The sequence below is a fragment of the Podarcis filfolensis genome (assembly GCF_964270895.1).
Source record: "Podarcis filfolensis genome assembly, chromosome: 13".
Classification (NCBI taxonomy): domain Eukaryota; kingdom Metazoa; phylum Chordata; class Lepidosauria; order Squamata; family Lacertidae; genus Podarcis; species Podarcis filfolensis.
The window spans coordinates 27,078,785-27,105,521 of record NC_139615.1 but is presented as its reverse complement, the minus strand read 5'-3'; the positions used below and the strand labels follow the sequence as shown (position 1 = coordinate 27,105,521).

The 26,737-nt window shown below is 41.7% G+C and overlaps 1 protein-coding gene across 2 annotated transcripts; it reads left to right on the top strand.

Moving 5' to 3' along the window:
* Positions 1-247: 247 nt before the first annotated feature.
* Positions 248-25,845, top strand: MED1 (mediator complex subunit 1). Of its 2 annotated transcripts, none has more exons than XM_083582408.1 (17): positions 248-483; positions 3,255-3,364; positions 4,078-4,156; positions 5,227-5,281; positions 6,045-6,177; positions 6,905-6,933; positions 8,867-8,938; positions 9,776-9,850; positions 10,588-10,661; positions 11,787-11,876; positions 12,809-12,920; positions 13,150-13,274; positions 14,279-14,397; positions 16,269-16,470; positions 17,177-17,272; positions 17,394-17,499; positions 19,365-25,845. In XM_083582408.1, exons 1-17 carry the CDS (start codon positions 456-458, stop codon positions 22,636-22,638), a joined length of 4,779 nt encoding a protein of 1,592 aa, XP_083438534.1. In that variant the 5' UTR covers positions 248-455; the 3' UTR covers positions 22,639-25,845. The 2 variants fall into 2 exon arrangements, with proteins under 2 accessions (XP_083438534.1, XP_083438535.1); XM_083582409.1 differs by having other exon boundaries at positions 259-1,726; positions 1,805-3,364.
* The last annotated feature ends 892 nt before the right edge of the window (positions 25,846-26,737 follow it).

The window sequence follows — 26,737 nt, the reverse complement described above, 5'->3', positions numbered from 1 at the left end:
AACACCACAGGACGCGGACAAACTTGGTCCTTCTCATCCTTCGACAAAAGTCTTCCATGTTTAAAGCAAACGACGACAACAACAAAGCCCAGCTGTTCGCGTGAAAGAGTTAAAAAGTGCGTCCTTTTAAGAAGCGGAGCGCGTATCTATGTGTCCAAATCTCGCGAGAGCTTCCCCTAGCCTTTGCCGGTTGGCCGCACCGCGGGATTTCCTTGTGAACTTTCTCCCCTCCCCTTTTTTATCGAATCCCGCGAGAAGCAGCGAGACTTGGTCTCGCGCGGCCGGCGGCGGAATGGCGGTTGCTGCGGGGTAGCATCTCAGGCCAACTGCTGCTCTCGCCCCGGCCTCGCCGCCTCCACCTCGGAGCGGGAGAGGCCCTCTCCCCCCCACCTCCACATGAGGGAGAGCGGAGGGGGGCACCTGGCCCCTCTCCCGCCCCACCACGCTCCTGAGGGATGAAGGCGGCCCAAGGGGGCGCCGAGGGTGAGTGACCGGGGGGAGGGTCAAGATCTCTCGCTTTCCTTTAGCAAATGCTGCGGGTGAGGGTGCTCGACTTTCGTAGGAAAACCAGGCCCCTTCGACCAAGAGGGGGGGCGGGAGTCCGAGCGGCGGTTTGTAGATTTCATTAAGGTGCCCCCCGTCCCCTCGCCCGCCAACGCCGCCCAGTCCTTTGGGCTGCGGAAAAGCATCGGAAGTTCTCTGGCGAAGAGGTCAGAAGGGCCTCACAGCTCCTCGCTCAAAGAGAGCTACGGGGCAGGTTCATGAGTCGCCTCCCTTTCCTTCCGTGGACGGGAGGAAAGAGCTTCCGGGAAGACCTCGGACCTCATTTGTGAATTCTTCTCCGGGAGTTATGTACAGATTGGAGTTTTTAAAAAGCCCCCCCCCCTTTTTTAAATGTAGCATCCAGGGGTGTCGACTTGAATAAAATTATTATTATTATAAAATATGGGGGTGAGGGTGAAACGCAATCACAAGATCCATCACATGCACGCCATTTGAATGGCGGTGCCTGTGAACTTGGGGCGGGGGGGGGGCTAGGAGTCTGCTCCTACGGTAGTATCTTCAAAGCATGCAACAGTTGAATGCTTCTTCAGTGGGGGGCAGGAAACGAGTTTGGCTTTCTTTTCTTTATTTAAATGTGCTCGATCTCTCTCTGCCACTTGCTTTTAAGGCGGGTGTGAGGAACCTATGGGCCTCAAGATGGTGCTGTGCCCATCTGACCATTGGCTATGCTGGCTAGGGCTGATGAGAGCTGGGATCAAACGACATCTGGAAGCCAGCAGACTCCCCATCCTGCAGGTGGAAAGGGACTTGGTGGAACACCCAAAACTTAGAAGCGAGTGTGGAATTTACTGCTGAATCTTATACTGTGCTTACTTGGCAGGAAACCTCACTATGTTCAGTTGGCCTGACTCGATAGAACATGTTTAGGACTGTAGCCTTTGCATCATGTAGCCTCCATCATGCAAGAGATGGGCTGTGTAGGAAAAAAAGGGGCTTTCATGGACTTAAACCTCAGAAAGAAGCTGGATGTTGTTTCTTTAGCATATGCTAACCACCATGTTTAGTTAAATCAAAGGTTCTTTCAGGCCTTTTGTCTGCAAGCAGTAACTAGCTAGCAGACCCAAGGATGTGTATGGAGGACATGCTAGAAGGAGTGATCTATTGCTTTTCAAAACACAGAGTGAAGTGTAGGTTTTTAAGGTTTCTGGTGAGGATGCACCATGTTGTTGTTGTTTAGTTGTTTAGTCGTGTCCGACTCTTCGTGACCCCATGGACCAGAGCACGCCAGGCTGCACCATAGCAGAGTAATAAAGTACTTGCTTTGTGTGCATAAGATCTCAGATCTCTAGTATCTCCAGTTAGAAGACCATCAGCAGTGCTTTGAAAGACCTTTGTCTGACCAATAAATAACATGAGGCTTAGCTGCCCATCAGTAGACAGTAGTGGCCTAGATGGACCAATATACTGAGTATATGACAGTATAAGATCATCCTAAATTGGATATAGATGATATCTTGGTAGAAATGTCAAGGAAAGAAAAAAATTGCAGTTGTGTTACTACCTAGAAATATGCTGTCTACACTTGTCACTCAGCAGCTGCCTAAGAATTTGAAACTTTTCCAGCAATGTAAATTACATACATAATACCCGTAATCAAATGGAGATGGTTTTAGAGGTGTTGATGCCTTCTGCATTTCTGAAGCTTTTCAGAAAAATAGCAACATCCAAAAAGAAATCATTTTTTTAAAAAAAATTCTAGGCTGCCTGCCAACATGCACCTCTTAGTCATTTGTGGGTTTACAACTTTCCTGCCTTGTTACCTGGAGGTAGTTCTTACTTCACCACAGGCAGTCAGGTGAGTTGCTATTTACGGCTTTGTGTTAAAGGTTACTTAACTTTCCATTGAAAAAAGGAAAGTAAATATTCTTGCTACAGCTTTCTTTACAAATCTTTTGCTCGTTATGTATGATGCTGCCTAACTTGCTTTCTGGGGTTTAAAAATAATGAAGTAATTGCTCCCTTGCGAAGCCTCCTATGTTAAAAGTGGCAGCAGTGTGCATTTTAGATGTTACAGCATTGTTAGTTTGCCAGTAGGATAGCTGAAAACAATGCCTGTTTAACCTGCCTTCTTATAAATGTCTCAGAAAGGGATGCATCATTTAAGAATCACAAGTTCACAGAGAGCATTAATAGTAAATATATCAACCCTAGTAGATACAAAAGAATCAACCTGAGGTCCTTTAACTGGAAACAAAATATTAAACTTTAGGGTTTCTGTTTGTAAACCCACTGAGCTATATTTGCCTTTAAAACAACAACATATTGAACTCCTCCTCCATTTGATTTTGCCATCCCATTGTTAGCATAGGATTTAAGTTCTGAGGTTAAATAATATGAAGCAGGCCCCTTTTAGCTGTGTTCACTGTAGGATTAAGCCCTCTTAATGTGTCCTGAGCTTGATATTTTACTTATGACAGTATTGAGCTCTTCTACACCTGTATGTAAGAAATATGGAGAACATAGATCAGTACCTGCCATTGGTTACCTAATGTTGACGGCATGTATTGTAAAGAATTCTGGATTGCATGTACCATTGTCCCATTCTGCAAGGTACTTTAGTATATTCATGGTCACATAGCTCAAGTTAATGTTCTCTGGGGGTTATGCAGGGAAATTGAAGGTGAACCTGCATCTCTGGACTGAAATTCAAATATATAGTATGCTTCACTGACTTGCAATTTCTCTTATAGAAACGGAGAAACTGAATAAGATGAGTTCTCTTCTAGAAAGGCTTCATGTCAAGTTTAACCCTAACAGTAGACCTTGGACAGAAACCATGAAGCTTGTCCGGCAAGTTATGGTAAGGGTTTAGCTTATTTTAGATGGGAGTATTTGATAAAATCTCCTTGCACATTTTCATAAAACAGTGATTGTCAAGATTGTCTACTTAGAGAGGACACTGTCAACAGTAAATTGCCAGGAGATATTTCACAGAATGTGTGCATCTTTCACAGAATCCCTGCAGATACAGAAGATTCTGGGTTGAATTCTATGACATGCTCTCCATTCTGGTAGCACTGTCTTTGCTGCTGTTCCATATCAATTGTGAATACTCCCTAGATGAAGGTGCCTAGCATTCCTCTGCAACTATGCAGTATATGGGAAGATTGGCAGTGATGGGCCACAATTGCAAAGAAACTGTCATTGCTGATTCTTTTATCAAAAACCTAGTAACTCTTAGAACACAGAAAGTTTTAGTTAAAAGATCTAGTTTTTGAATAATCATTATTTTTATTTGCTATTATTTAGTAGAACAATTCTGAGCTGTCATTGGTTTGAGTTGGTGTGACTCATACAATGGTCTAGCTTTATAATGCACAAGGCCAGCATCTGTGGAGGGTTTTTTTATTTACAGCACCCATAGGAACTGATTTTCCAGAACAAACAAAGTGGAAGCCTTCAGGAATGCAGTTGAAAGCTCCAATGTTTTAGTTATAGCTTTCCTTTCACAGTATTGCTGAATGTGCATGAACACTTTCTCTATTTTTTTCTCTTCATCACCTTTGAACATAGGAAAAGCGAGTTGTAATGAACTCTGTTGGTCACCAGAATCTTGTCAGCTGCTTAGAAACTTTGCAGAAGGCATTAAAAGGTTGGTAGATGCTTCTGAAACATAAATAAGTGTTTGTGGTTAAAATAAAAAAGACTAGGAGGGATTGACGTTAGGATAATAAAGGTGTTTATATGGTTTGTACTAGATGGGTGCAAAGAATTACTATGATACCCTCAAGGTTATTGGACAGCCCTTTGCATGATTACTCAGAAGTCCTACTGTATTTAGTGGAACTTATGGCCTTGTATGTTTATAACTGCATTCTTGGGCTCTGTGTTGCTGTAATGGGTAAGCTGCATACTGGGCATGTATAATGCTCATGTTCAATAGACTCATTGAATCAATTACTACTGTTTGTATAGTCACATGTTATATCACACACTGCTAACCACTTGGTGTCTGGTTAAAGAAGAAAGATAGTTTATGTTCCTGTTTCAGCCAGTTACGAAAACTTGCAGCCTGTACCATAGTAATTCTCATATTTTTTCAATGGGGAAACTGGGTAAGCGAAAAGCTCCTGTGAGCCCGAAGTTCCCACTCAGATGACTGTGTGTTGAATCTCTGCATAGTTCAGTATCCTGGTTATCCACCTTTTAAAACAGCCACTGCTGTGAGGTGGCAATTCTGTCACTTTCTGATATCAAGTATAATTAATCAAGTAACTAATTAAATTAGTAGAGACACAGACGTTGCCTCTTATGTACACATCTGAGGGCAGTTCAGGATCAATTTTTTACTCTTATTTCCACAAGTTGTGGAGTAAGTGATTACAATTGTAGGATTGCTGACCAAGAGGCAGGGTCTTGTCTTTGGGCTGCATCTTTGGAATGTGGCACAAGTTCAGTGACAACTAGAAGTGCCTTGGCCATTGCATCTACCTCATAGTTAATAAGGGGCTGTGAAGGTGAGCTGGCTTTCTCAGGCAGTTAAAGCTCCAGCTGCCCAGCAGATGGAAAGATAAACCTCTATGTGTTCCACCCCCTTTCAGTTCAGATCAACTGTCCATTGATTTCAGTGGGTCTGAGTATGGCTTGGTTGGATATCACCTATTGGGACTTGAATAAATTTGCTTATGTACTTGGCTTTAAACAAGCTCATCTTCCTCCTAGTGACATCACTACCTGCCATGACAGATCGCTTAGAGTCTATTGCAAGACAAAATGGGTGAGTAACTCCCATTATCCCTGACGATTGGCCAACTGGCTGGGACTGTTTTGAATTTTAGTCCAGCAATATCTGGAGGGCCATAGGTTCCCCATCACAGAGTAAGATTAATACTTTTCGTGTATCTTATGTTTAAGAGCTAATTGAGACTACAACCAATCACATTTTTTGTATTATTTTTATTCATTGTTTATGCTACACGCTTAAGAATGTAGAAGCCAAAGTTTTTGTTACAGAGAGGTCCAGCAAATCAAATGTTTGATTTAATTAGACTTAGATTTTAGTTTAGTTCCATCTCTGCCCTGGATGGGTGGAAAGGAATGTTGCCATTTTTTGGTTTTGAAATAATTTTTTTTTAAAAAAAGGAATGTTGCCAAATAGCAATCACATGGTGGTTATGTAGAAAGAGAAATGTAAGAGGTATGTACCCTACACATTGGACTAGAATCAAGATTGGTTGTTGCACTTATTTCTCACACGAATTAAAGGGACAAGTTAATCAAGACTTACAGTACAATCCTATCTATGGCTGTTTAGAACTATTGATGTCAATGTGACTTACTTCCTGAAAGTGAGGTTAAGATTGCAGCTTCAGCATAAATTCAGTGCGACTAACCTGTATGCAGCCTATTATTATCAATTTTGAGCCTTCAAGGGAGACCAGCATATATGCCTCCAGCCAAACAGATTAATTGATGTGCTATTGATTGGTATTTGATCAAGCTTTTCATGTGTGAATATCTTTTCTCTCCTTGTGTGTAAGTCTTGGATCTCATCTTAGTGCAAATGGCACTGAATGTTACATAACGTCAGACATGTTCTATGTGGAAGTCCATTTGGATCCTACAGGACAGCTGTGCGATGTTAAGGTGGCCCATCATGGAGAAAACCCTGTGGTACGTAGAGTATGAAGGTCACACCAAACTTCTGCCTTCTACTTTTTGTAGAAACATGTTTTTACAGCCCACTCTGTTCTGATAGCGCAGGGCAGTCTACAGTATGTATCAACCCTGAGCTTAACAGTTTCCTAAAATCCATATATCTCTACTCCTGCATTTAGTTTTACACTTCTCCAGAAGGGAAGTGATCTATTCAGCCCAATTCCCTTTAAGTTCTCTTAGCCTTGTAAAAAAAGTCACAAGCTGCCACATTTTCACATTCTACCTACTCTTTCAAAACCGAGGCTATCATTTCCCAGCCTTTAATAAAATGTTGGATCCCTCAGTAGTAGCGAGAGAAGTCAAAGCTCCCTTTGCCCTATTACTAGTGTGGTACAAACAGCTTGCTAACCAAGCTAGTACCATTTGTAATTCTCGCCATCTCCCCAAACTTAGTTTTTATTCTTTGTCGGAGCAGTGTAAAGATTTGATATCATTTTTTAACTTTATAGTCTCATCCTTCAAAATGCCTGCAGTCATTTCTAATCATCCTGGATACCTCTGACCTGCCTTCTACATTGTCCAAACATCCTGTAGGACTGTTTAGGAAAGTTTTTAGGGTTTTGTACTTGCATGAAGCTGACATTCCCTATAGTCATGTACAATTTAAGCCAGCACCATTGTGCTGAATAACTGCAACAGTTTCAAATGAAGTTGTAGCACACATTTTTATTTTCCCTTCTAGAGTTGCCCAGAGCTGGTGCAGCATCTAAGGTGAGTACTAATCTCTTTCATTACTGGCTACATACCTTCTCCCTGTGCAGTTCTGCTGTATGGCTACAACCATTTCTCCATTTCCTATAATGTCTCTTGTACAATTTATATACAGCATTCTGGATTTATTGTGGCTTACTCATGCACCATATTAGCTATTTTAGAACATAGAGTACAGATCTTTTCTCAACCATAGTGCTTTTCAGGAATTGTGTAGGGTGAGGTGAAGATTTTAGAATGAACAAGAATTGAAGAACTGGGTGAGGCAGCAGTGTTGCTTAGATTTAACAACGAACAGTGGGTGCATATGAACTGAGGATATTCATCCAGTTTTCAGTTTCTGGCCCTTTTGAAAAGCAGCATAAATAGCTCATATCAGAGACCATGAAACAGAATGTTTATTTACTTGCTTTAAAAAATAGTCCAATATCCAGACAATATGGAATTTTTAGGGTCACCATAATCAGGTTTCTTTTCAGTTCTCTTTTTCCTGTTATAAAGCACCACCCTGCCAAAACGAGCCTTTTAAGCATGCAGTTTTCCTTAGGATGTAGTATGTTGCTCCTGCCTTTGGTGGCTAATTAGCTATGACTTGAGCCTTGTACAAGCTGACCCAAATCTCTCTCACAACATGTGAAGAGTATGTTGACACTGGTGCAGCAGAGACCCAATATATATTCTGTATTCACTGAGCTGGTTCAAACAACACCAAGTTGGGTTTGGTGTTATATGAATGGGCCTTATGATAAGGCCCTCCATCCTCCCCGTGGGCTCTCCAATTCATTGCGTTACTTCTTCCTTAGTACAAACCATAGTTTGCTGTTACCACCAAATTGTCAAATAGTTGATTGTCTTGCCCTCCAAACAGAATTGTAAAACAGCTTCAAGCTCATGTTTGAAAGGTCCCTATTTATCCATGAAGGTCTTTGAAATGCATTGGATAAGTCACTGTAACTTGCACATTTGGGGTTTTTAAAAACATAGATTTCAGCAGAAGGTCTTTACTTCCTCTTTGGAATTATATGAAGACTGTTCTCATATACTGAGAAGAGGCCAACTCCTTTGCTCCTAAGTAAGAAGGCAGGGTTGAGTCTTTAATAAGAAATTAGGAGTGGCGTCACTCTGTACATAGGGTTCACCAACATTTTTCAGCCAGTGAGCACATTTGGAATTTTAAGAAAGCACTGTGAATGTTAGTTATAAAATGGCTACCGAAGGGGCATAGTATAGCACAAAATGGCTGCTGGGTGCGTGTCTAGGAGAGGCCAAGCCAGTGCAAATAGCAGCAGAGGGGGAAGAGCAAATAGTCTCTCATGCATTGTGACTTTTTGAAGGGGTATTTTCTGAGACCTTTGGCAGGCGCCATAGATACTGGCAGGCATCATCAGGCACTGCACTGGTGAACTTGTCATATTTCTCTTCTATCAGGAGAATAGGGTTGTTGTGGCAACCACCTAGGCCTTACAGTAATTTGTTTTGTTCTAAAGATTTCTCTCTTAGAAATTCTCCTTCAGAATAGTGGTTTCAGGGCTATGAGAGTCACATAGGGAAAAAGTCCTCTCAGAGAGTTTTGAGAAGGCCCAGGAGGACAAGTAGCCAGCAAAAGAGCACTGAAGCCTACATACAGCTTGAGAGGGCACAGCACCATAGGCAAGCAGCTTGGGCCATAACATTTCAAAGTAAGGATACTGAAAGGGAAGCTTCAGTACTTGCAACCCTCCAGTATGGGGGGGGTGCCTATCTATTTTTCCTATGAATTGTATCATGCATATTGGAATTTTCTGGAGGAGTGCTGTAGTAGGATGTGCTTTTGGAGCTAAAATGTTGAAATTGACTCCTTTTGCCAACTCTCTTAGGTAAATCTAACTATAAATATCTCTGGCATGTATGATTCTTCCAGATTCTCTAAAATTGATATGTTTTTCTTTCCCAGAGAGAGAAATTTTGAAGAATTTTCTAAGCACCTGAAGGGTCTTGTCAATCTGTATAAACTGCCTGGTGACAAGTAAGCATTCCACTAGTCATAATTTCTGTGATGTGGCAACACCTGCAGTTACATATTTGTAAGAGCATTGCATATAGTGGTTGAAACCCTGCCCAATTGTATGTCTACCTGCTCCTTTTCTCCTTACTTTATGTGCCACCCCCGTCCCTTTCCTGCATTACTGCTCTTGATCATCTCTCCCAACTTCAAGAAAGGAAACTAAGGTAGAACTGCAGTATTACTGACGCTAGAAAGAACACAAAAGGGGCTAAAATCTGCATCTTTTTTAAAAGAGGAGTTGTGCAGCCAAGGTTGGATCCTTTGTGTGCATTGGAAATTTTAGAAGTACGGCCAGTCTTAGAATATAGTCTTCATTTTGTCAAAAAGTGATTTTTTAATAGGAAAGCTAAGAATGTAAGAACCTCATGGCCCATCTAGTTCAGCATATTGTTCTCACAGTGGCCAACCGGATGCCTTTGGGAAGCCCACAAGCAGGACCTGAGTGCGAGAGCAGTCTCCCTTCCTGTCGTTTCCAGATTCTGGTGTTCAGCTGAAATAACTACATAAGCTATAAAAAGTCTGAAGCTTAAGTCCTTGGCATGTCTGTGATCTTGTATGATAACAGTTGAGCGACCTTCCATGGAAGGCTGCTACTGGTTGGACAGTGCTCCCGTTGGCTCACAGTGCAATTCTGCATGACTCACAGTGCAGTTCTATACATGTATACTGGAAGGAAGTCCCAGTGAGTTCAAAAAGACCTACTCCCAGGTTAATGTGTATAGGATTGCCACGTCAAAGCATCTTTCTGTCTTTTTTTCTGTACCAATTTTAAAATAATATTTTATTTTTTCTCCTTAGCAAACTGAAAACTAAAATGTACTTGGCTCTTCAGTCCTTGGAGCTTGATCTTTCAAAGATGGCAGGGATGTACTGGTAAGAGAAGTTTGCCTTACTGAATGAACCCAGCATTTACCTGTTGATGTCCTAAGCAGCAATACTGTTCAGGAAGTAGAACATTGAACTTGGAAGGAACTGAGTTCAAATCTTACTTGAATCACAGATCCACTAGCTATTCCCGTGATAAGCCACAACAGCCTCAGTTCCACCCTCTGTAAATATGGCAGATTATGATCAAGTTTAAAGGGCTCACATGAAGATGAATGCAACAAACACAGCCAAACTCACTGTACCCTAAAGCAGTCTATAGAAATAGTTGCTTATTAATAAAGAAGCTTGCATGTTACATTTCTTTAATTTGAATTGCTATTTAAGTTTCCAAAGGTAGCATTATGGAATCCAGAGTCTTAAAACTGAAAGATAAACAAACAAACCCAACAAACCACCTTGGGTCTTTGAGGAACTGGGGTTGAAAGATTGACTGCTAAAGTCCAATGAGGAGGTGGTACTGGATTTCCAGGCTCCCATATCCAAGACCAGCTGTCTATCCTGTGACATACACTGCCTATCACCATGGTAGTAAAAAGAAAAAATAGTGTCAGAAGGAAAAATGGGTTCCTCTTTTTAATCTTAGTGTTGCAAACCTAAAATTTCAGTATGGGCATGTTACAAATTCAGTCTAAGATAACAATCCAAAAGATTTATACTGTGGCAGTCTTGGGTCTTAATTCTGCACCAGTTTATCATATGTCTTTGATTCTGTCTGCTTGTAGGCAAGCCACCAATGCAAGCCCTTTGGACAAGATTCTGCATGGCAGTGTTGGCTATCTCACCCCAAGGAGTGGAGGTAGGCGACTGTATATTGTGACAGAAGAGGAGTCCATTTCACAATACTGCCCATTTTTTCTATTTAAAGATGACTTGTGAAATGGTGCAATGCTTTTTTTTTTGTTAAAGAGTTGAAATACCCATCCACATATTAGCCCCTTATGGAGCTCAGCCTATCCAGTATGCCATAAGCAGAGAAAAGATGCATACTGGAAGACTGCTAGCTAGCAAAGCAAAGAGCTCCATAAATGCAAGTGATCTACCTCTTAACAGGAAAGGCAAAATATTCTCAGAATCTGCAGCCAAAGTGACTTCAAGGAAAATTCTTTCCCAACCCCAGATATAGCCATCAGCAGGACTAAGAACCTTCAGAGCTTCTGAATACATGTTTGGTAAATTAGGTATACATGAGTCACATCATAAATTACTGGGTTGTTGGGGTTTTTTTTGCTCATAGCCAGTATACGACTGTGGTTTCTCTGTTGATTCCGGGTGTTGGAATCCCTACTCTACTATGAAGTTGCTTGGTGGATACTAAGCAGGCCATTTTTCTCATGGGATTGTTGTAAGAATAAAAACAATGCTACATATGCCACCCTGAATTCCTTGTAAGAAGGTCATGATATGAAGGTGGCATATTCTCAAGACTGAGCCACATCTTAAGTGCCATGAGAGGAAAAGGAATGTAGTTGATGACCTTTAGTCTTCCACGTTTATTGAACTAAGACACTCTTTGAAGCAAAAACCCAGCTGTTTGGACAGAATTTATTCTATGGTAGAGCAGCCTTGTCAATCCTGAGTTTTGTCTACAACTCCCAAAAGTCCCAACCAGCATAGCCAGTGATCAGGGCTGGTGAGATCTGTAAGTCATAGTGATGGGATTCTGCTTCACAGATAAGAGAATGAGATTTGGGAATACATGGAACTTCATGCGAAAGAGAATAGAAGGTGGTGGGTAGTACGAAAAATTAACCCCCAAACCCTAAAATTTGTAGATCTTTGTCCTAAGAGCTGTGACCTTCCTAATTACATAGAATGCTAGGTGGACATAATTTTTTATGTCCAGATCAACACATAGGCATCACTTCTGACCTTCCCAACCCCATTGTGTTCCCTTTCCCATTAACAAGCTTTCTTCTTTCAGGTCACCTGATGAATCTGAAGTATTATGTTTCACCCTATGATTTGATTGAGGAAGGTACTGGAGCTCCTATTATTCTGAATGAGAACAACGGTATGTTTCTAGATACGCTTTCTGCTTCCAAATGTGCATTCTGAACACACCTTGGATTATATTGAAGGTTTTCTTTGAACCCCAAGCAGCAGATTTCTTTTATTTTGGTATAAGGTTTATTTGTGTTTTTCTAAGTATAGATATTCCCCCCCCCCAATGTTTGTATATTGAAATAGTATAGTATATAGTCAGTTGAGTATTGACAGCTTCTTATATTCCAACACTGTCTGATGTTTATCAACAAGCAGTCCTATTAACATTCCCGTGGATTACTAATTTATCTAGACTCCAGGCAAGTTTCTTGACAGGTGCATGTCTTGATTAACAGTGAGGCAATTAAATAATGAGTTCAGATTACTGTAGTAGTAGTAGGTTTGTGTTTTGTTTTTTTAAGAGACAAAGGTTATTAGTAGGAAACATAAGCTTGTACTCTCTGGTTTTCTGGTTAATGATTGTAAGCATGATGGAGTATTCTGAAAATTATCTAGCCTAAATGTCAGTACTGGACCTGCAGTGGACCTTGTACATTAAACCCCCAGCCATGAAGTTTGCAGCTTGTTGCAAAGACTAAATACCGTAGTAAACAGCCAAGTGACAAATTGAACCCATTTGTGTGTTTTTTCCATGGCTGGCCCAACTTGCTGCCACTGCACCCATTCTTCTTCCCTCTTATTCTGATTGCACCACACCTGATGGTCTTTCAAATTAGAGAAGTGGAGTAAAATAGGCACTCCCTCGATTTTTAAAGTACTTATTCCTTAAAGCAGGTGTAGGAAACCTATGGCCCTCCAGATCAATTCTTTTCAGGGTTTTAGTGCATGATGCTGATAAGCAATGCATAACATCCAGTTTATTACCCGTTGCTGCGCAGTGGATTTTTATTTTTATTTAATACAGTTGTTTGAAAAGTTAACACTTGCCTCCACTTTCAGTTCCTCGCTACCTGGGTATGAACATATGTGTTACAATTGAGGGAACACTGACAATGAACAAACTTCCAATTGCCCCTCTCATTATGGGATCTCATCCAGTGGACAACAAAGGGTAAGAAACAGGCACCATTTGTTGGTGCTATTTTACCATAATGAATTAGAATGATTCCATAAGGTCATCCAAGATGGACAATGCATATATTAGTTTTCTAACGGCATAAATTAGTTACCCAGAACAAAGGCTTGTTGGAATAAAAGTGTATTTACAGCCTTCCTAATGTTAAAAAAAAAGTATTTGCATGAACCCAGATGTAATACTATTGTAATCTTTTCTTCTTTAGGACACCTTCTTTCTCCTCAATCACCAGTGCCAATAGTGTTGATTTGCCAGCTTGCTTCTTCTTGAAGTTCCCAAGGCCTATTCCAGTTTCTCGGGCTTTCATTCAGAAACTTCAGAACTGCACAGGTCAGTCATGTCTTCAGATAAGCTGTTGATAGAGTTTTGCTAGCATCAGTGATGTATTTGGTGCCATAACCTGACACCTAGAGGGCAGCAGTCAAAGCATTTTAAATGTAGGGTTGATATGAATATTTGCTCCCCTGTTCTTCAGCATTTCTGCAGCCTAGATCCATATACCTGCAGCTTCAGACTGTTTTTTAAAAAAACCCAAAGTGTCTAATGTTAATCATGGAACTGATTAACCCAAATGATACAATTGGGAAAAGGCAAGAAATCAGAGTAATGCTAAGCAGAGTCTTGTATTAATGAGAGCAAATGGATGTCTTCATCCTTTTCCCCATATCCCTACTGACCACTTAAAAGCTAATCTTCTCAATCTGTTTTTGTTACTAGTTTTTTGTGTTTGTTTAAATCCAAGCCAAATCCGTAGAGACGTTAATTTTTCAGTCAAACAAATGGCTCAGAGCAAGCAGATACAGAAAAACATGTAATTTGCCTAATTGGGGAGGGACCAGTATGTGGCCTTCCATGGCACAGAGGTTGGATTACTCTCAGGCCTTTTAGATTGCCTTTAATGCTACTACTTTTCTCATTCATCTTCACACAGATCATGGGAGGGCTATCTCACTAATATACTTGTTTAAGATCCTGCTGCTGCTTCTTCTTCAAGATTACTAGTGTAATTTATTAGTGTTCAGGTATTTGAACCCATCTCTCCCAGGTGCAGCGCTCCATAAGATCACGCTGATTTTCATGTTAGCTCCATGTCAAGAATTTCACAGTTCCTAGCATTCAAATATCCACATTGGAATATATTAAACACAAGTGGTTTCTGGATAACTGATTATAGAAATTTGACGCTGCAACAAGCATCTCTCATGTCAAGTTGTAGTGAAAATTATTGAGATCCCCTCTAGTACAAATACAAGTTGTAGGTAACAGCTAATGCTTGTATTTTATGAGAGGACAAATCTCTGGGTGGGTGGTTATAGTTTTTTTTCTTTTCTCAGGCATTCCATTGTTTGAAACCCCTCCAACGTATGTCCCCTTATATGAGCTTATCACACAGTTTGAGCTATCCAAGGAAGATGACCCTGGACCATTGAATCATAATATGCGCTTTTATGCGGTAAGTTATAGGTGGGGATTTCATAAATTACCTTCACCCACAGAATGTGAGAAGGTTGGTAAATTCTAGGTGCACATTCAGCTAAATATCAGTAATTTTAATACAGGATCCTATATATAGCTTTTCATGATTAGACAGGTTATATGATCTGACTATAGAAAATCTATGTTTTCTCACTGGAATACTTTACATCGTTAGAGAATTTGTGGTAGGTTTAGATGTTGCCTTCAGTATAAATTATGGTGAAGTTCCACCATTGTTCTTTATCTTGAGACTTCAGGGAAGAGTGGTCGTAAAGTACACAGCAGAGGTAGGCAACCTAAGGCCCGTGGGCCGGATGCTGCCCAATCGCCCGCGGACGGTTCAGGAATCTGTGTGTTTTTACATGAGTAGAATGTGTGCTTTTATTTAAAATGCATCTCTGGGTTATTTGTGGGGCATAGGAATTCATCCCCCCCCCAAAAAAATATAGTATGGCCCCCCACACGGCTGGAAAAGGTTGCTGACCCCTGGTACACATTAACTGGGGATTTGCGACAAAATAGTGCAGTGTTTTTCCACCCCTTATCTGGAGCACTTCTGTTAAAGGCTCAAGCTTTCTTGGAACAGGGAATCCCATGACTGTGGTTCCAGGACACCTTTTTATTTTCCCAGTTATTTTATTTAGAAAAATATTTACATCCTGCTATCTCATAAAAAATCAAAGCTGTTTGCAACCATATCTGTGTATAATGAAAACACTTATTTTAAAATCAAAGACCATCAACTAACCATTATGGAAAGTTGTTTTCTTAATTGCTTGTATAGACTAGGGCCTCAGCAGGATCTCCTGCCCTATCTACTGAGAAAACCCAGAACAGTCAGGAATCGGATTCAATCAGCATCTGAGGATAGGCATTCCACCCTTGTAGGGGAGAGTTGTCACTGCAAGTCCAAACCTCAACAGGAAGTAGTCTGACCATGACAATGGGAGGGAAATCTACCCCTCCTATTTCCAGACCACCACCCTTTCCACCTGGAGCAAAAGACTAAATCTAGGGTATGCCCTGCTCTGTGTGCTGGACCAATGATCTGTATGCTGGACCAATGATGGCCCCATTTTGATTCCTAACTGATAGATGTTCCACTACTCAAGTTTGCTTTTAAGAGAGAATATTATTGAGAGAAGTGCAGTAGAGAAACTGAACCTTGGACTGAAAGGAATGAAGGCAATTCCTGTTCTAAGAACCTCATATGATATGATTAGTGATCTGCAAAAGAGAATTTTTGGCGTTATGTATTGATAATACTTTCAACTGACTCTTCAAAAGACAAAGTAATTATGCTGCTGTTGCTAAACTTATACTGATGTCTAGAAAAAATAGCATGAGATGGTATATAATGAGATCTTATTTTCATCCCAGTACCAGAAGATTAAGTATTAACTAGGCAAGCCATATAATTGAGCCCCAAAGAAAGCAAATACAACCTAGCGGAGTTTCCCAAACTTGGGTCTCTAGTTGTTTTTGGACTACAACTCCCATCATCCCTAGCTAGCAGGACCAATGGTCAGGCTTGCTGGGAATTGTAGTCCCCAAACACCCAAATTTGGGAAACCCTGGCCTAAGGTATAGCACTGGTTCCTACCTTTTTTACTGTGGACACACAGTGCTTTTGTTGTATCTGTTTTTGTTAGAGCCATTGCTCACCTTCCACTGCCACTAGTAGGACTTTTTGGAAAAGGGTGGAATAACGTAAAAATGAATAATGCAGTTTTGTTCTTCAAAAACAATAGTTTGGTTTTCATCTCCTGGCTATGTGTGATTTTGTAGCACCCATCCATACTTTACCAAGTAGTAAATGTGAGGTTGTGTGTGCCCTCTCCATAACAGGCTTTGCCAGGTCAGCAGCACTGCTACTTCCTCAACAAAGATGCCCCGTTGCCAGATGGACGAAGTCTTCAGGGAACTCTGCTCAGCAAAATTGCTTTCCACCATCCTAGTCGGGTTCCTCTCATCCTCAATTTGATCAGGCATCAGGTGGCCTACAACACTCTGATAGGCAGCTGTGTCAAGCGAACAGTCTTAAAAGAAGGTGAGTGTCTTAAAAGAAGGTGAGTGCTACCCATGGTACATTGCCTGAAGAATTTATAAAAACATATTGGTCTCTATAATCTTGTCAGTCTTCTCCAGATGTTGTTAGGTTTGAATCACTACAGCAGCTGACTCCTTTGGCTTTTCCTCCAATTTATTTCACTTGCCTAGGAAGATCAGTTTTTCTATCCATTTATGTATGTTAATACTTGTACTCTTAGTACTGTTGTTGCTTCTCAACCCTTGCATTTATTGACCATATCAAAATTCTGAATAGTGTAAGGAGGCATGAACCAGATAGCCAGTAAGTTCAGGTTCAGGATTTCCATTCAGTTAGTAAGGAAACTAAGCAAGAGTATAAAAAACAAAAGAAAACAGGCCCTAAAGCAAACTGCTCACACGGCAGTTAGCAGGCAAAGCCCACAATGCACCAAACTAATATTTATTTTATTAAAATTAATAGAAGACTCTTCCTTCCAGAGTAAACTTGAAGCAGCTAACATAATAAACATAAACTTTGAAAAGATTAGAGTAGCTGTTACCCAACCCATGCACCATCAGATGTTTCCTGACCTATTTTTCCCTGTCTTAGTTGAGCTGCAAATAAAAGTATGAACATCTTTCTCTCTTTCCCTTATTTTATCTATAGGGTGAACATGACTTTTTAAGCTCATGGCCTTTGCTAGCAAGCTCTTTTGTCTTTCCAGATTCCCCAGGCATCCTGCAGTTTGAAGTCTGCCCTCTGTCAGATTCCTGTTTCAGTGTGTCCTTTCAGCATCCTGTAAATGACTCTCTAGTTTGTGGTAAGTTGCTGGATGGAGGGTTTTAAGAGGGGGAAAAATATGTATGAATAAACAGTCATTGAATGAAGATGGACACATTTTCGATTTAATGACCTCCCTGTGATGCCTCTGTGTCTTTCAGTGGTAATGGATGTGCAAGATTCTACACATGTGAACTGCAAATTGTATAAAGGGCTCTCTGATGCACTCATCTGCACAGATGACTTCATTGCTAAAGTTGTTCAAAGGTATGTCATACTGCTTAAGCCAGAATCAAAACTGATCTTTGAAGACAGTGGTTAAATATAAACCTGGTAACTCAGGGGTCACTTACATTAACGTTTTACCAAGGGAAAAATAATTTTACAGTAACATTTTCCTACCATCCTTTTTATATTCTGCTCTAATGGTGACAGCAGTAAAGGTCTACATACACAGCAGTTTTTTTTTCCAGTAATGAGAGCCTACCCTACGCAAGGGAGGAAAGTTTCTGGGCTAATCCTTAAAGCAATGGCATCCTAAACCTTTTCCTTTTCCTGTTTTTTTTTGGGGGGGGGCGGATTGCTTTAAATGTTTGGGACACATGCCTTCCATCACACTGCAATCACTAGCTTCCCTTTCAGCCAGAATTAACTTGAAGCTCCTGCTTTCCATCTCTACATTTCTCCTTCTTTTATCTATTTATCTACATATATTTATAACAAAATATAATAGATGGCAAATAAAAGTAGAAAGAGGTAACTAGAACTTCTGTTACCTTTCATGTCCAATAATCCTCATGGAGATTTGTGGCACTGCAGCAAGTCCATCCTTCTGTGGTTTTCTCAAAATTTCTCGTGCCCACACTTTGACAGACCTTACCTATCAACTCAGACTATGCTATCTTGGATGGTGTGCTTTGGTATTAAAAGCTCTCTGCAACTTAGAGTTGGATTTAAGGTCAGCTGCTGATTTCTAATTATTAAAGGCATTTGGGTTCCCTTCTGTCTATCAAAAGGAAAAGGCTCAGTCCTGTCTTCTGTGGGTTGCTTTTACTGCTGGTGATAAGGAGCTTTCCTCCAGGAGCAGAAGTTTGAGACAGCTGCTTGTCCATGCACCAGTGACATAAGGCAATTTTGTACACTTTGTGTAGGAAGAAGAGTATATGAAGCATGTACACAATTTGTGAAAAGTGCATGCACTTTATATTTTACAGCTTGCATTTAGCTGTGGTTACCCAGCGACCTTCTAGAAAATAGGCATGTGTTTTTCACCCATGATGGTCTCTATATGTTGTGCACACTTTCATGTATGCTGAAATGATACATGTAGAATTTATGTCTTCTGTTAACTGAATCTGAAGAATGATGTTTTCTATCTCTTCTGGGCCTTCAAGCTATCTCTATAGTCTTTAGAGAAAGGAGTAAAATGAATAAAATAACCAAATTCATCTTGATGTGAATAGAAATGATTTATTTGAAGTTCAGAATTTGGGTTTCATTAATGTGCATAGCCATGTATGAAAGGAGTGCCTAGATCTGTCTGTCCTGTACTTTACTTTGTAATTCAGGGGTGAGTAACCTATAGACCACCAGATGTTGGACTTCCCAATTCCTATCAGACCCACCACACATAGCCAATAGGACAACATCTGGAGGACTGCGGGTCCCCCATCCCTCCTGTAACGATGCCAGTTCTTCAGTTTAGCATTTTCAAAATGTGGCATATTTACTTAGGCCATATTTACTTGAACAGGCTCTTCAGTTCAGCAAAGCCTTAACATGCTTTGATTTTGTCATGTTCATGGAATAAGAAGATAAAGTAGGAACTCTCTTTTAAAAAGAGTACATTCACCTATTTATTAATGAGAACTTTAATGAATTGAGTAGGGCTTCCTTACTCCTCAGTTGCTACTTTGTTGCTGTGGTGGAGAATTCGCCTCTAGAAAAAAGAGTAAAAGTTTATATTCCTGTATATAGTGTGCCTGAGTAGTACAGAAGTCAGGCTCACTCTATAGAGGTGTACCTAACACTGCTCATAATTGTTTATAATGAGTACAGCTTTTAGCTTCATGGGGGAACTTACTGCTGGCAAGGATGACACTAAACCAGCTTTTCTCCACCTTGCCTTATAGATGCATGTCAATACCTGTGACCATGAGAGCCATCCGGAGAAAGGCTGAAACAATCCAAGCAGACACACCAGCTTTGTCCCTCATTGCTGAGACAGTTGAAGACATGGTGAAAAAGAACCTGCCCCCTGCCAGCAGCCCAGGTTATGGCATGACGACCGGCAACAACCCAATGAGTGGCACCACCACCCCAACCAACACTTTCCCCGGGGGACCCATCTCCACCTTGTTCACGATGAGCATGGGTATAAAAGAACGGCATGATTCAGTGGGCCACGGGGAAGACTTCAGCAAAGTGTCCCAGAACCCTATCCTTACAAGCTTGCTACAAATCACAGGCAATGTGGGCTCCACTATTGGCTCCAGTCCCACGCCTCCACACCATACCCCTCCCCCTGTGTCATCTCCGGCAAGCAACACCAAGAACCACCCCATGCTCATGAACCTGTTGAAGGACAATCCAGCTCAAGATTTCTCAACGCTGTATGGAAACAGCCCACTTGAGAGGCAAAATTCCTCTTCTGGCTCCCCAAGGATGGAAATGGGTCCAGGGGGCAACAAGCAAAAGAAGAAAAAATCACGTGTCACGGTGGAGAAACCCAAGCATCAAACTGAAGATGACTTCCAGAGAGAGCTGTTTTCCATGGACGTTGACTCCCAGAATCCCATCTTTGATGTCAATATGACCACTGACACTTTAGATACCCCTCATATTACTCCAGCTCCCAGTCAGTGCAGCACTCCACCAACAACGTATCCACAGTCTATACCTCATACCCAGCCCAGTATTCAGAGGATGGTTCGGCTCTCCAGCTCAGACAGCATTGGTGCTGATGTGACAGATATCCTTTCTGACATAGCAGAGGAAGCATCCAAGCTACCAAGCACCAGTGAAGATTGCCCTCCTATTGGAACACCAGTAAGAGACTCCTCAAGTTCAGGGCATTCCCAAAGTGCCCTGTTTGATCCTGATGTCTTTCAGTCTAACAACAGTGAAAACCCTTACACTGATCCAGCTGACCTGATTGCCGATGCCACTGTGAGCCCAAACAGTGACTCTTCAAATCAGTTTTTCCCTGATGGAGTTGATTTCAACCCTGACCTCCTGAACAGCCAGAGCCAAAGTGGTTTTGGAGAAGAGTACTTTGATGATAGCAGCCAGAGTGGAGACGCTGATGACTTCAAGGGCTTTGCATCACAAACGATAAGTACTCTGGGCGTGCAAGTGCTGGGGGGAGATGGAGGGGAGAGTAAGTTCAAGGCAAGCAGCCAAGCGGACACAGTCGACTTTAGTATTATCACTGCTGCCAGCAAGGCTCTGGGGGTCTCTGATGTCATGGAGCATCATAGTGGAAGCCAGAGCCCCTTACTGAGCACGGGAGATTTGGGGAAGGAAAAGTCGCAGAAGCGGGTCAAAGAGGGTAATGGATCCGGGAGTTCTTTAACGGGCCCTGGGCTAGATGGCAAGGGTGGAAAACGCAGCCGCACCCCATCCAGCGATGGGAAGAGTAAAGAAAAGGTCCAGAAGCGGAGGAAGGTGGAGCCAGAAGGCAAATCTCCCTCTCATAGTTCGTCTACCAGGCCTTTCACCCCACCAGCAAGCACAGGCGGCTCGAAATCTCCTGGAAGTTCAGGCAGGTCTCAAACACCCCCTGGGGTAGCCACTCCTCCCATACCCAAAATCACCATCCAGATTCCCAAGGGAACAGTGACTGTTGGCAAACCTTCCCATGGGCAGTACACAAGCAGCGGCTCAGTCTCCTCTTTGAGCAGCAAAAGTCATCACAGTCATTCCTCCTCCTCCTCTTCCTCCTCCTCATCGTCATCATCGTCCTCTTCGTCTTCCTCATCGACCTCGGGCAAAATAAAGAGCAGCAAGTCGGATGGGTCTTCTGGGTCCAAGATGAGCAGCAGCCTCTACTCGGGCCAAGGCGGCTCTGGATCAGGTCAGTCCAAAAGCTCCACCCAATCAGTGGGAAAGCCCGGGTCCTCCCCCATCACAAAACACGGCCTCAGCAGCGGCTCTGGAGGTACCAAGATCAAACCTCAAGGGAAGCCTTCATCACTTATGAACCCTTCCATGAGTAAACCAAACATTTCTCCTTCTCATTCTAGACCCTCGGGCGGTTCTGACAAGCTGGCCTCTCCGATGAAACCCGTTCCAGGTACTCCCCCGTCGTCTAAAGCAAAGTCCCCAATTAGTTCCGGTTCTGGAAGCTCACACATGTCTGGGACTGGATCAAGTTCAAGCATGAAGTCCTCTTCAGGGATGGGATCCTCCAGTTCCATGTCCCAGAAGCCACCCCCTTCTTCAAATTCTTCAGCGGGATCTTCATCTTCCTTCTCATCTGGCAGCTCTTCCATGTCTTCATCTCAGAATCAGCACGGGAGTTCAAAAGGCAAGTCCCCAAGCCGGAACAAAAAGCCATCTTTGACAGCTGTGATTGACAAACTCAAGCATGGTGTAGTCACCAGTGGCCCTGGTGGGGAAGACTCAATGGATGGACAGATGGTCCAGAGTTCCAGTTCCTCAAGTCACTCCATGTCCTCCAAACACAACCTCTCTGGAGGTGAATTGCAGGGGAAGCGGGAAAGGAGTGACAAGGAGAAATCCAAAGTCTCTGTTTCAGGAGGCTCCTCTGACTCTTCCAAAAAGGCATCTGATTCAAAGAATGTTGGAAGCACTGGAGTGGCCAAGATTATCATCAGCAAACATGACGGTGGCTCTCCTAGCATTAAAGCCAAAGTTACCTTGCAGAAGCCTGGGGAAGGAGGTGGGGATGGCTTAAGGCCTCAGATGACATCTTCCAAAAGCTATGGATCACCACTAATAAGTGGGTCTACTCCAAAGCATGAGCGCTGTTCTCCCAGTCACAGTAAGTCTCCAGCATATACCCCGCAAAACATTGACAGCGAGAGTGAATCGGGATCATCCATAGCAGAGAAATCCTATCAGAACAGCCCCAGCTCTGATGATGGAATTCGGCCTCTTCCAGAATACAGCTTGGAAAAGCATAAGAAACACAAAAAAGAAAAGAAGAAAGTAAAAGATAAAGACCGGGATAGGGATAGGGATCGTGATAAAGAGAGAGACAAAAAGAAAACTCACAGCATTAAGACGGAGAACTGGTCTAAATCTCCTATATCTTCAGAACAGTCTTTGTCTATGACAAGCAGTGCCATTCTTACGTCAGAAAGGCCATCCAGGCCTAGCCCTGATTTTTTGATTGGGGACGAAGATGAGGATCTCATGGATGTTGCCCTGATAAGAAATTGAGAATATTTAGCCAAGGTTGGCAGGTGGGAAGTGGGCTGGGGCTAAATGTTTCATATAGTGTTGTTTTAAAAATGTTTTTAAAGTTGTGAGTGCAAACAACACCCTTGTGGGTTCAGGTAAAAACAAGCATTTTTCTTTGGCTGTACTTCTTGACAAATGGAGCATAGAGAAAAAATATTCTTCAACTCTTGGAAGTTTACATGGACTCTTACATATGCATACTTCCATCTAATCAGAGTCTCTACCACAAAGAATCGATGCACCACGCTATTCGGTGTAGTTCTGTCACTTGTCTCAGAGTTACATGCCTGTGGACTTGCAAGATAGAATTGAAACTTGGGCAGATATTTCATTTCTTTTACTTCACTTTTTTAGGAACATTTCCATTCTGGAGCATATTTTTAGTGTTCAGGATTTAAGCTTGTTTGGGTTTTGTTATTCATACTCTGATATTTACACCAAAAATTAATTAGCGGAATTGGTTCAGTTCCTGGTATCTCCCCTAGTTCTCAAGGTGCAGACTGCCATCTCCTATTAAAAATAAAATCTGAAATGGAACTGTTCAGTGGATAGCACCAGTTGGGCCCTTATGCAGGTGGTGAAGTATTTGACATAGATGTGTTACATCTTTTACAGCCATTTCACTTAATCTTTGTATTATAAAATTGATTTCTTCCATGGAAACTGTTGGCTTCCATGCATGTCTCCTCTGTTACCGCTGGATAGTATAAGATGGCAACTGAGTGGGGAAGAAGAAAGTGAGGGTTTGGTGCTGTGAGTGTAGATTGTTAGACTTCTCAACCCCTTTAATTTTGAAGTAGGTTGAAAACCCAGCTAGGAGAGAATGCTGTTAAAATAAGTGGGAGTGACACTTTTTCCCCTTGGTGAGTGTGGTTTGTTGGCATGAGTGTGGAATCAGTTTCCTCTTTGGTATAAGATCCACTGCAGCATGGCTCCTTTACATATCACTCCAGAAAAGTAGGAACCTTGAGGTCATATGGGAGAAATCAGCAGTGCAGCTACTTCCCTTCGCAGTTGTCTCAAATCCTAGGCAGAGTGAAGTGGCTGCATCTTTGACTCCTCTCACATGACTTCAGCAGTCACTAGAACAGCATACTGGAGCAGCTCACAGGCCAGTGAGGTAATATAGGGTTCCAGACCTATTAAGAAGGAGCCTATAATGTGTGAGTGGTCAGAATATATGCTTAGTGAATGTGCACTTCAACTCCCACCTAGATACAAGGGAAACATTCTAGAATTTTTCCATAACCACATAGTACCAGATAGAGATGGTATTGTGGTGGATTAAGATTTGCCATTAGAATTTTCCTTGCTGTGTTCCATTGAAGGCCATGAACTATATGCATATCACCCTCACCTTGATGTCTTGTTCTCTACAGTAGCATCTTCACATGGAGCATTCCCTGATGCTCAAGAGAATAGGGTAGCACCTGGTCACACAGAACTCCACGTGGTAACCGGTGGCCATTCAAATGTTGCCGGACCTATAACTCCCATCATCATTTGCATGACCATTGGCCCTGCTGGCTGCGACTAATAGGAGTCAGAATCCAACAACTTCTGGAGTGTCACAGCTTCCTCATCCCTGGCATACAACCACCCATGCTGGGTTTGCAACGGTTGCAGGACTTTTTGATAGCTAACTGTACACCCCAAACTGCTTGCACTCTTAGGAGCTTTTATGTCACAGGTTTGCTCCACCAAGGATTATCTAATGAAGAAGTTGCATTGAGGCTTCTAATGGAGAAGCTGTACCCCCACACAACCATATGTTGCAGAGTTTTCCTGACTTGTGTACCTGCTTCCTGAGTTTCCAAGATACTGCAAATCATAAATTCAGAGCAAATGACACAATTCATTTTACTGCAAACGACTTGGGTGTGTACAAGGTCTCTGATAGATCAAGAGGTTTTTTTGTGATAGCCACATCACAGAATGTAATCCTGTGTATGTTCAGGCCACAGCAGTTGTCTTTATTATGATGGTTTTTACAGTATTCTTTTCATTTAGGGAAGAAGCTGGGTTCTGAGAAACAGTGTGCAACTCAAAATGAGAAGCTTTATTGTTTAAGGCTTTGGACATCTTGCTGCATCCCAGCAGCAACATTTGAGTGGTGTTTTCATGATGGGACGCACAGTATAGTTCTGGTATCCTCTGTAATTGGAATGGAATTGTTGAAAGTATTTGGAAGATGAAGGCTGTGAGGAGCAATGTAATACAATTCTTAGGTATGGACAGTGTCTAAAATATTAAAAGAGGTAATGGCTCTTGAACCATGAATTCTACCAGATCTTTTAGAGGGGTAATTCTTTGGGTCCCAAAGTAAAACAATTGAGACTTTCTGTTTTTCAGTGGACATCCACCTTGGCCAGTAGTAGATTTTTGAGTTATACAAAAAGGTTCTTCAGAATGAAAACGAGCCTTGATCCAGTGTATGAGAGGTGCAGGATTTGCTCATGAATGGATTCCCTTATCAGTCATAATGGCTCTTTCCCTGGCACATATGAGGGATGAGGATGATGTACCAGCCTTCCATTTCCCACAAGTGCTGAACACCCAATTATATGTGGGAAAGAGGGGAGAGATTAGGTTTATTGTGGCCTATGAGCCCTCTGTGCATAAACTGGATTAAGTCATATTAGTTCCATGGAAGTCTAAAGTCTACCATGCTAACAGGTTCCAAAATTGTGTGGTTGTTTTTTTTACCTTATGCAAGCAGGATGTTAATAAAGTTCTACTTTTAATACAATATACCTTTTTTTGTCCAGCAGTGATGTTTTTTTCATAGGGAATGAAGAAAGATAAGCCATTCAAAGAATAGTTCCACCAATTAAAATTGGGAGTACATACCAGTATCACACAATCCTTTTCTGTGTTAAAATCTCTCATGTTTACTTCTAAAAGTGCATTTATTTGTTCACATTACCCTACATCTTTCAGTATTGTAAAGACAAAACAGAAAATAGGAAAGAATCAAACCTATTAATCTCAGGTGTAGGTACTTCACCTGAGATTAAGATTGGTTCTTTTCATGTACGTGGTAGGTCCTTTACTCTTGTGAACAATTGTGTAAATACTGCTTCTGGTGACTGAGGAGGTGGAGAAGGAATAGACCATTTTTAGTTTTTTGATGTACTTCAAATAACATGTTTGTTTTACATGCAAATAAATTTTGTTTGATAGAAATGTTTGCCTCAACTCAATTTCTGCACTTTAAAAGTTGGCTTCTACTTGGATGAAGTTCTGATTGTCAAGTAAGAGCTTTTTTGGAAAGAGGGAAGCCTTTTTTGAAACTTCTATTTCAAAACTTATAAAGTTGGTAGTGCATTTCCTTCATGACTATAGCTGTTTTATATTAGCAGGAACTGGTAGGTGCTGAACATTCATCTGCAATTTTGTCTAAGAAGCTCAGTTGTCTAATAGTCTGCATCCCCAGACTCTTGGACTTCTGCTCATGCTGAACAGATGAGGACCACATCTTGTTGGTTACCCCTTGTACATGATCCAAGTTCTCGGTGCTTTTTTCTTTTAATTCCTAGTCACCTATTAGTTCCTGAAGGCTTTGATTTACATTACTAGTTGACGTGGATAGAATATAAGCCACAATATGATGAAGATAAATACAGTACAGGTGCCTATTGATTTATTATAACTATTCTGGGGAACCTTGAGAAGGACTGTGTAGATAGATATTGGGGTGGATGTGTAATATGAGAATAGTTGGTCATAGGATGTTACTGCCTGCAGAGATTCTTAATTGGAAGATGGCATATATGGAACTAATGCTGAGTGTTGACAGTGGAAGGTATCCAGGTTATGTGTGTCTGCTTCTCTTCATCTCCCAAATCAGATGGGCTAGTTAACACGGTGCAATATTCAGACTTAATTTCTAAAATGGGCTTAGAAGCCCTATTGCCTTAATCACAGATTGGGGTCAAATGTGTAATAGTAGAGAAGGTAGTGTTTTGTGTGTGCTTGGAGGACTTCACCTGTGTCCTCAGGTACTCCTATTTCAAAAATTTATTCCTAGAGGAAACTTTATTTCATTACATTCCAAAAGGAACGAACCCAGGGCAGA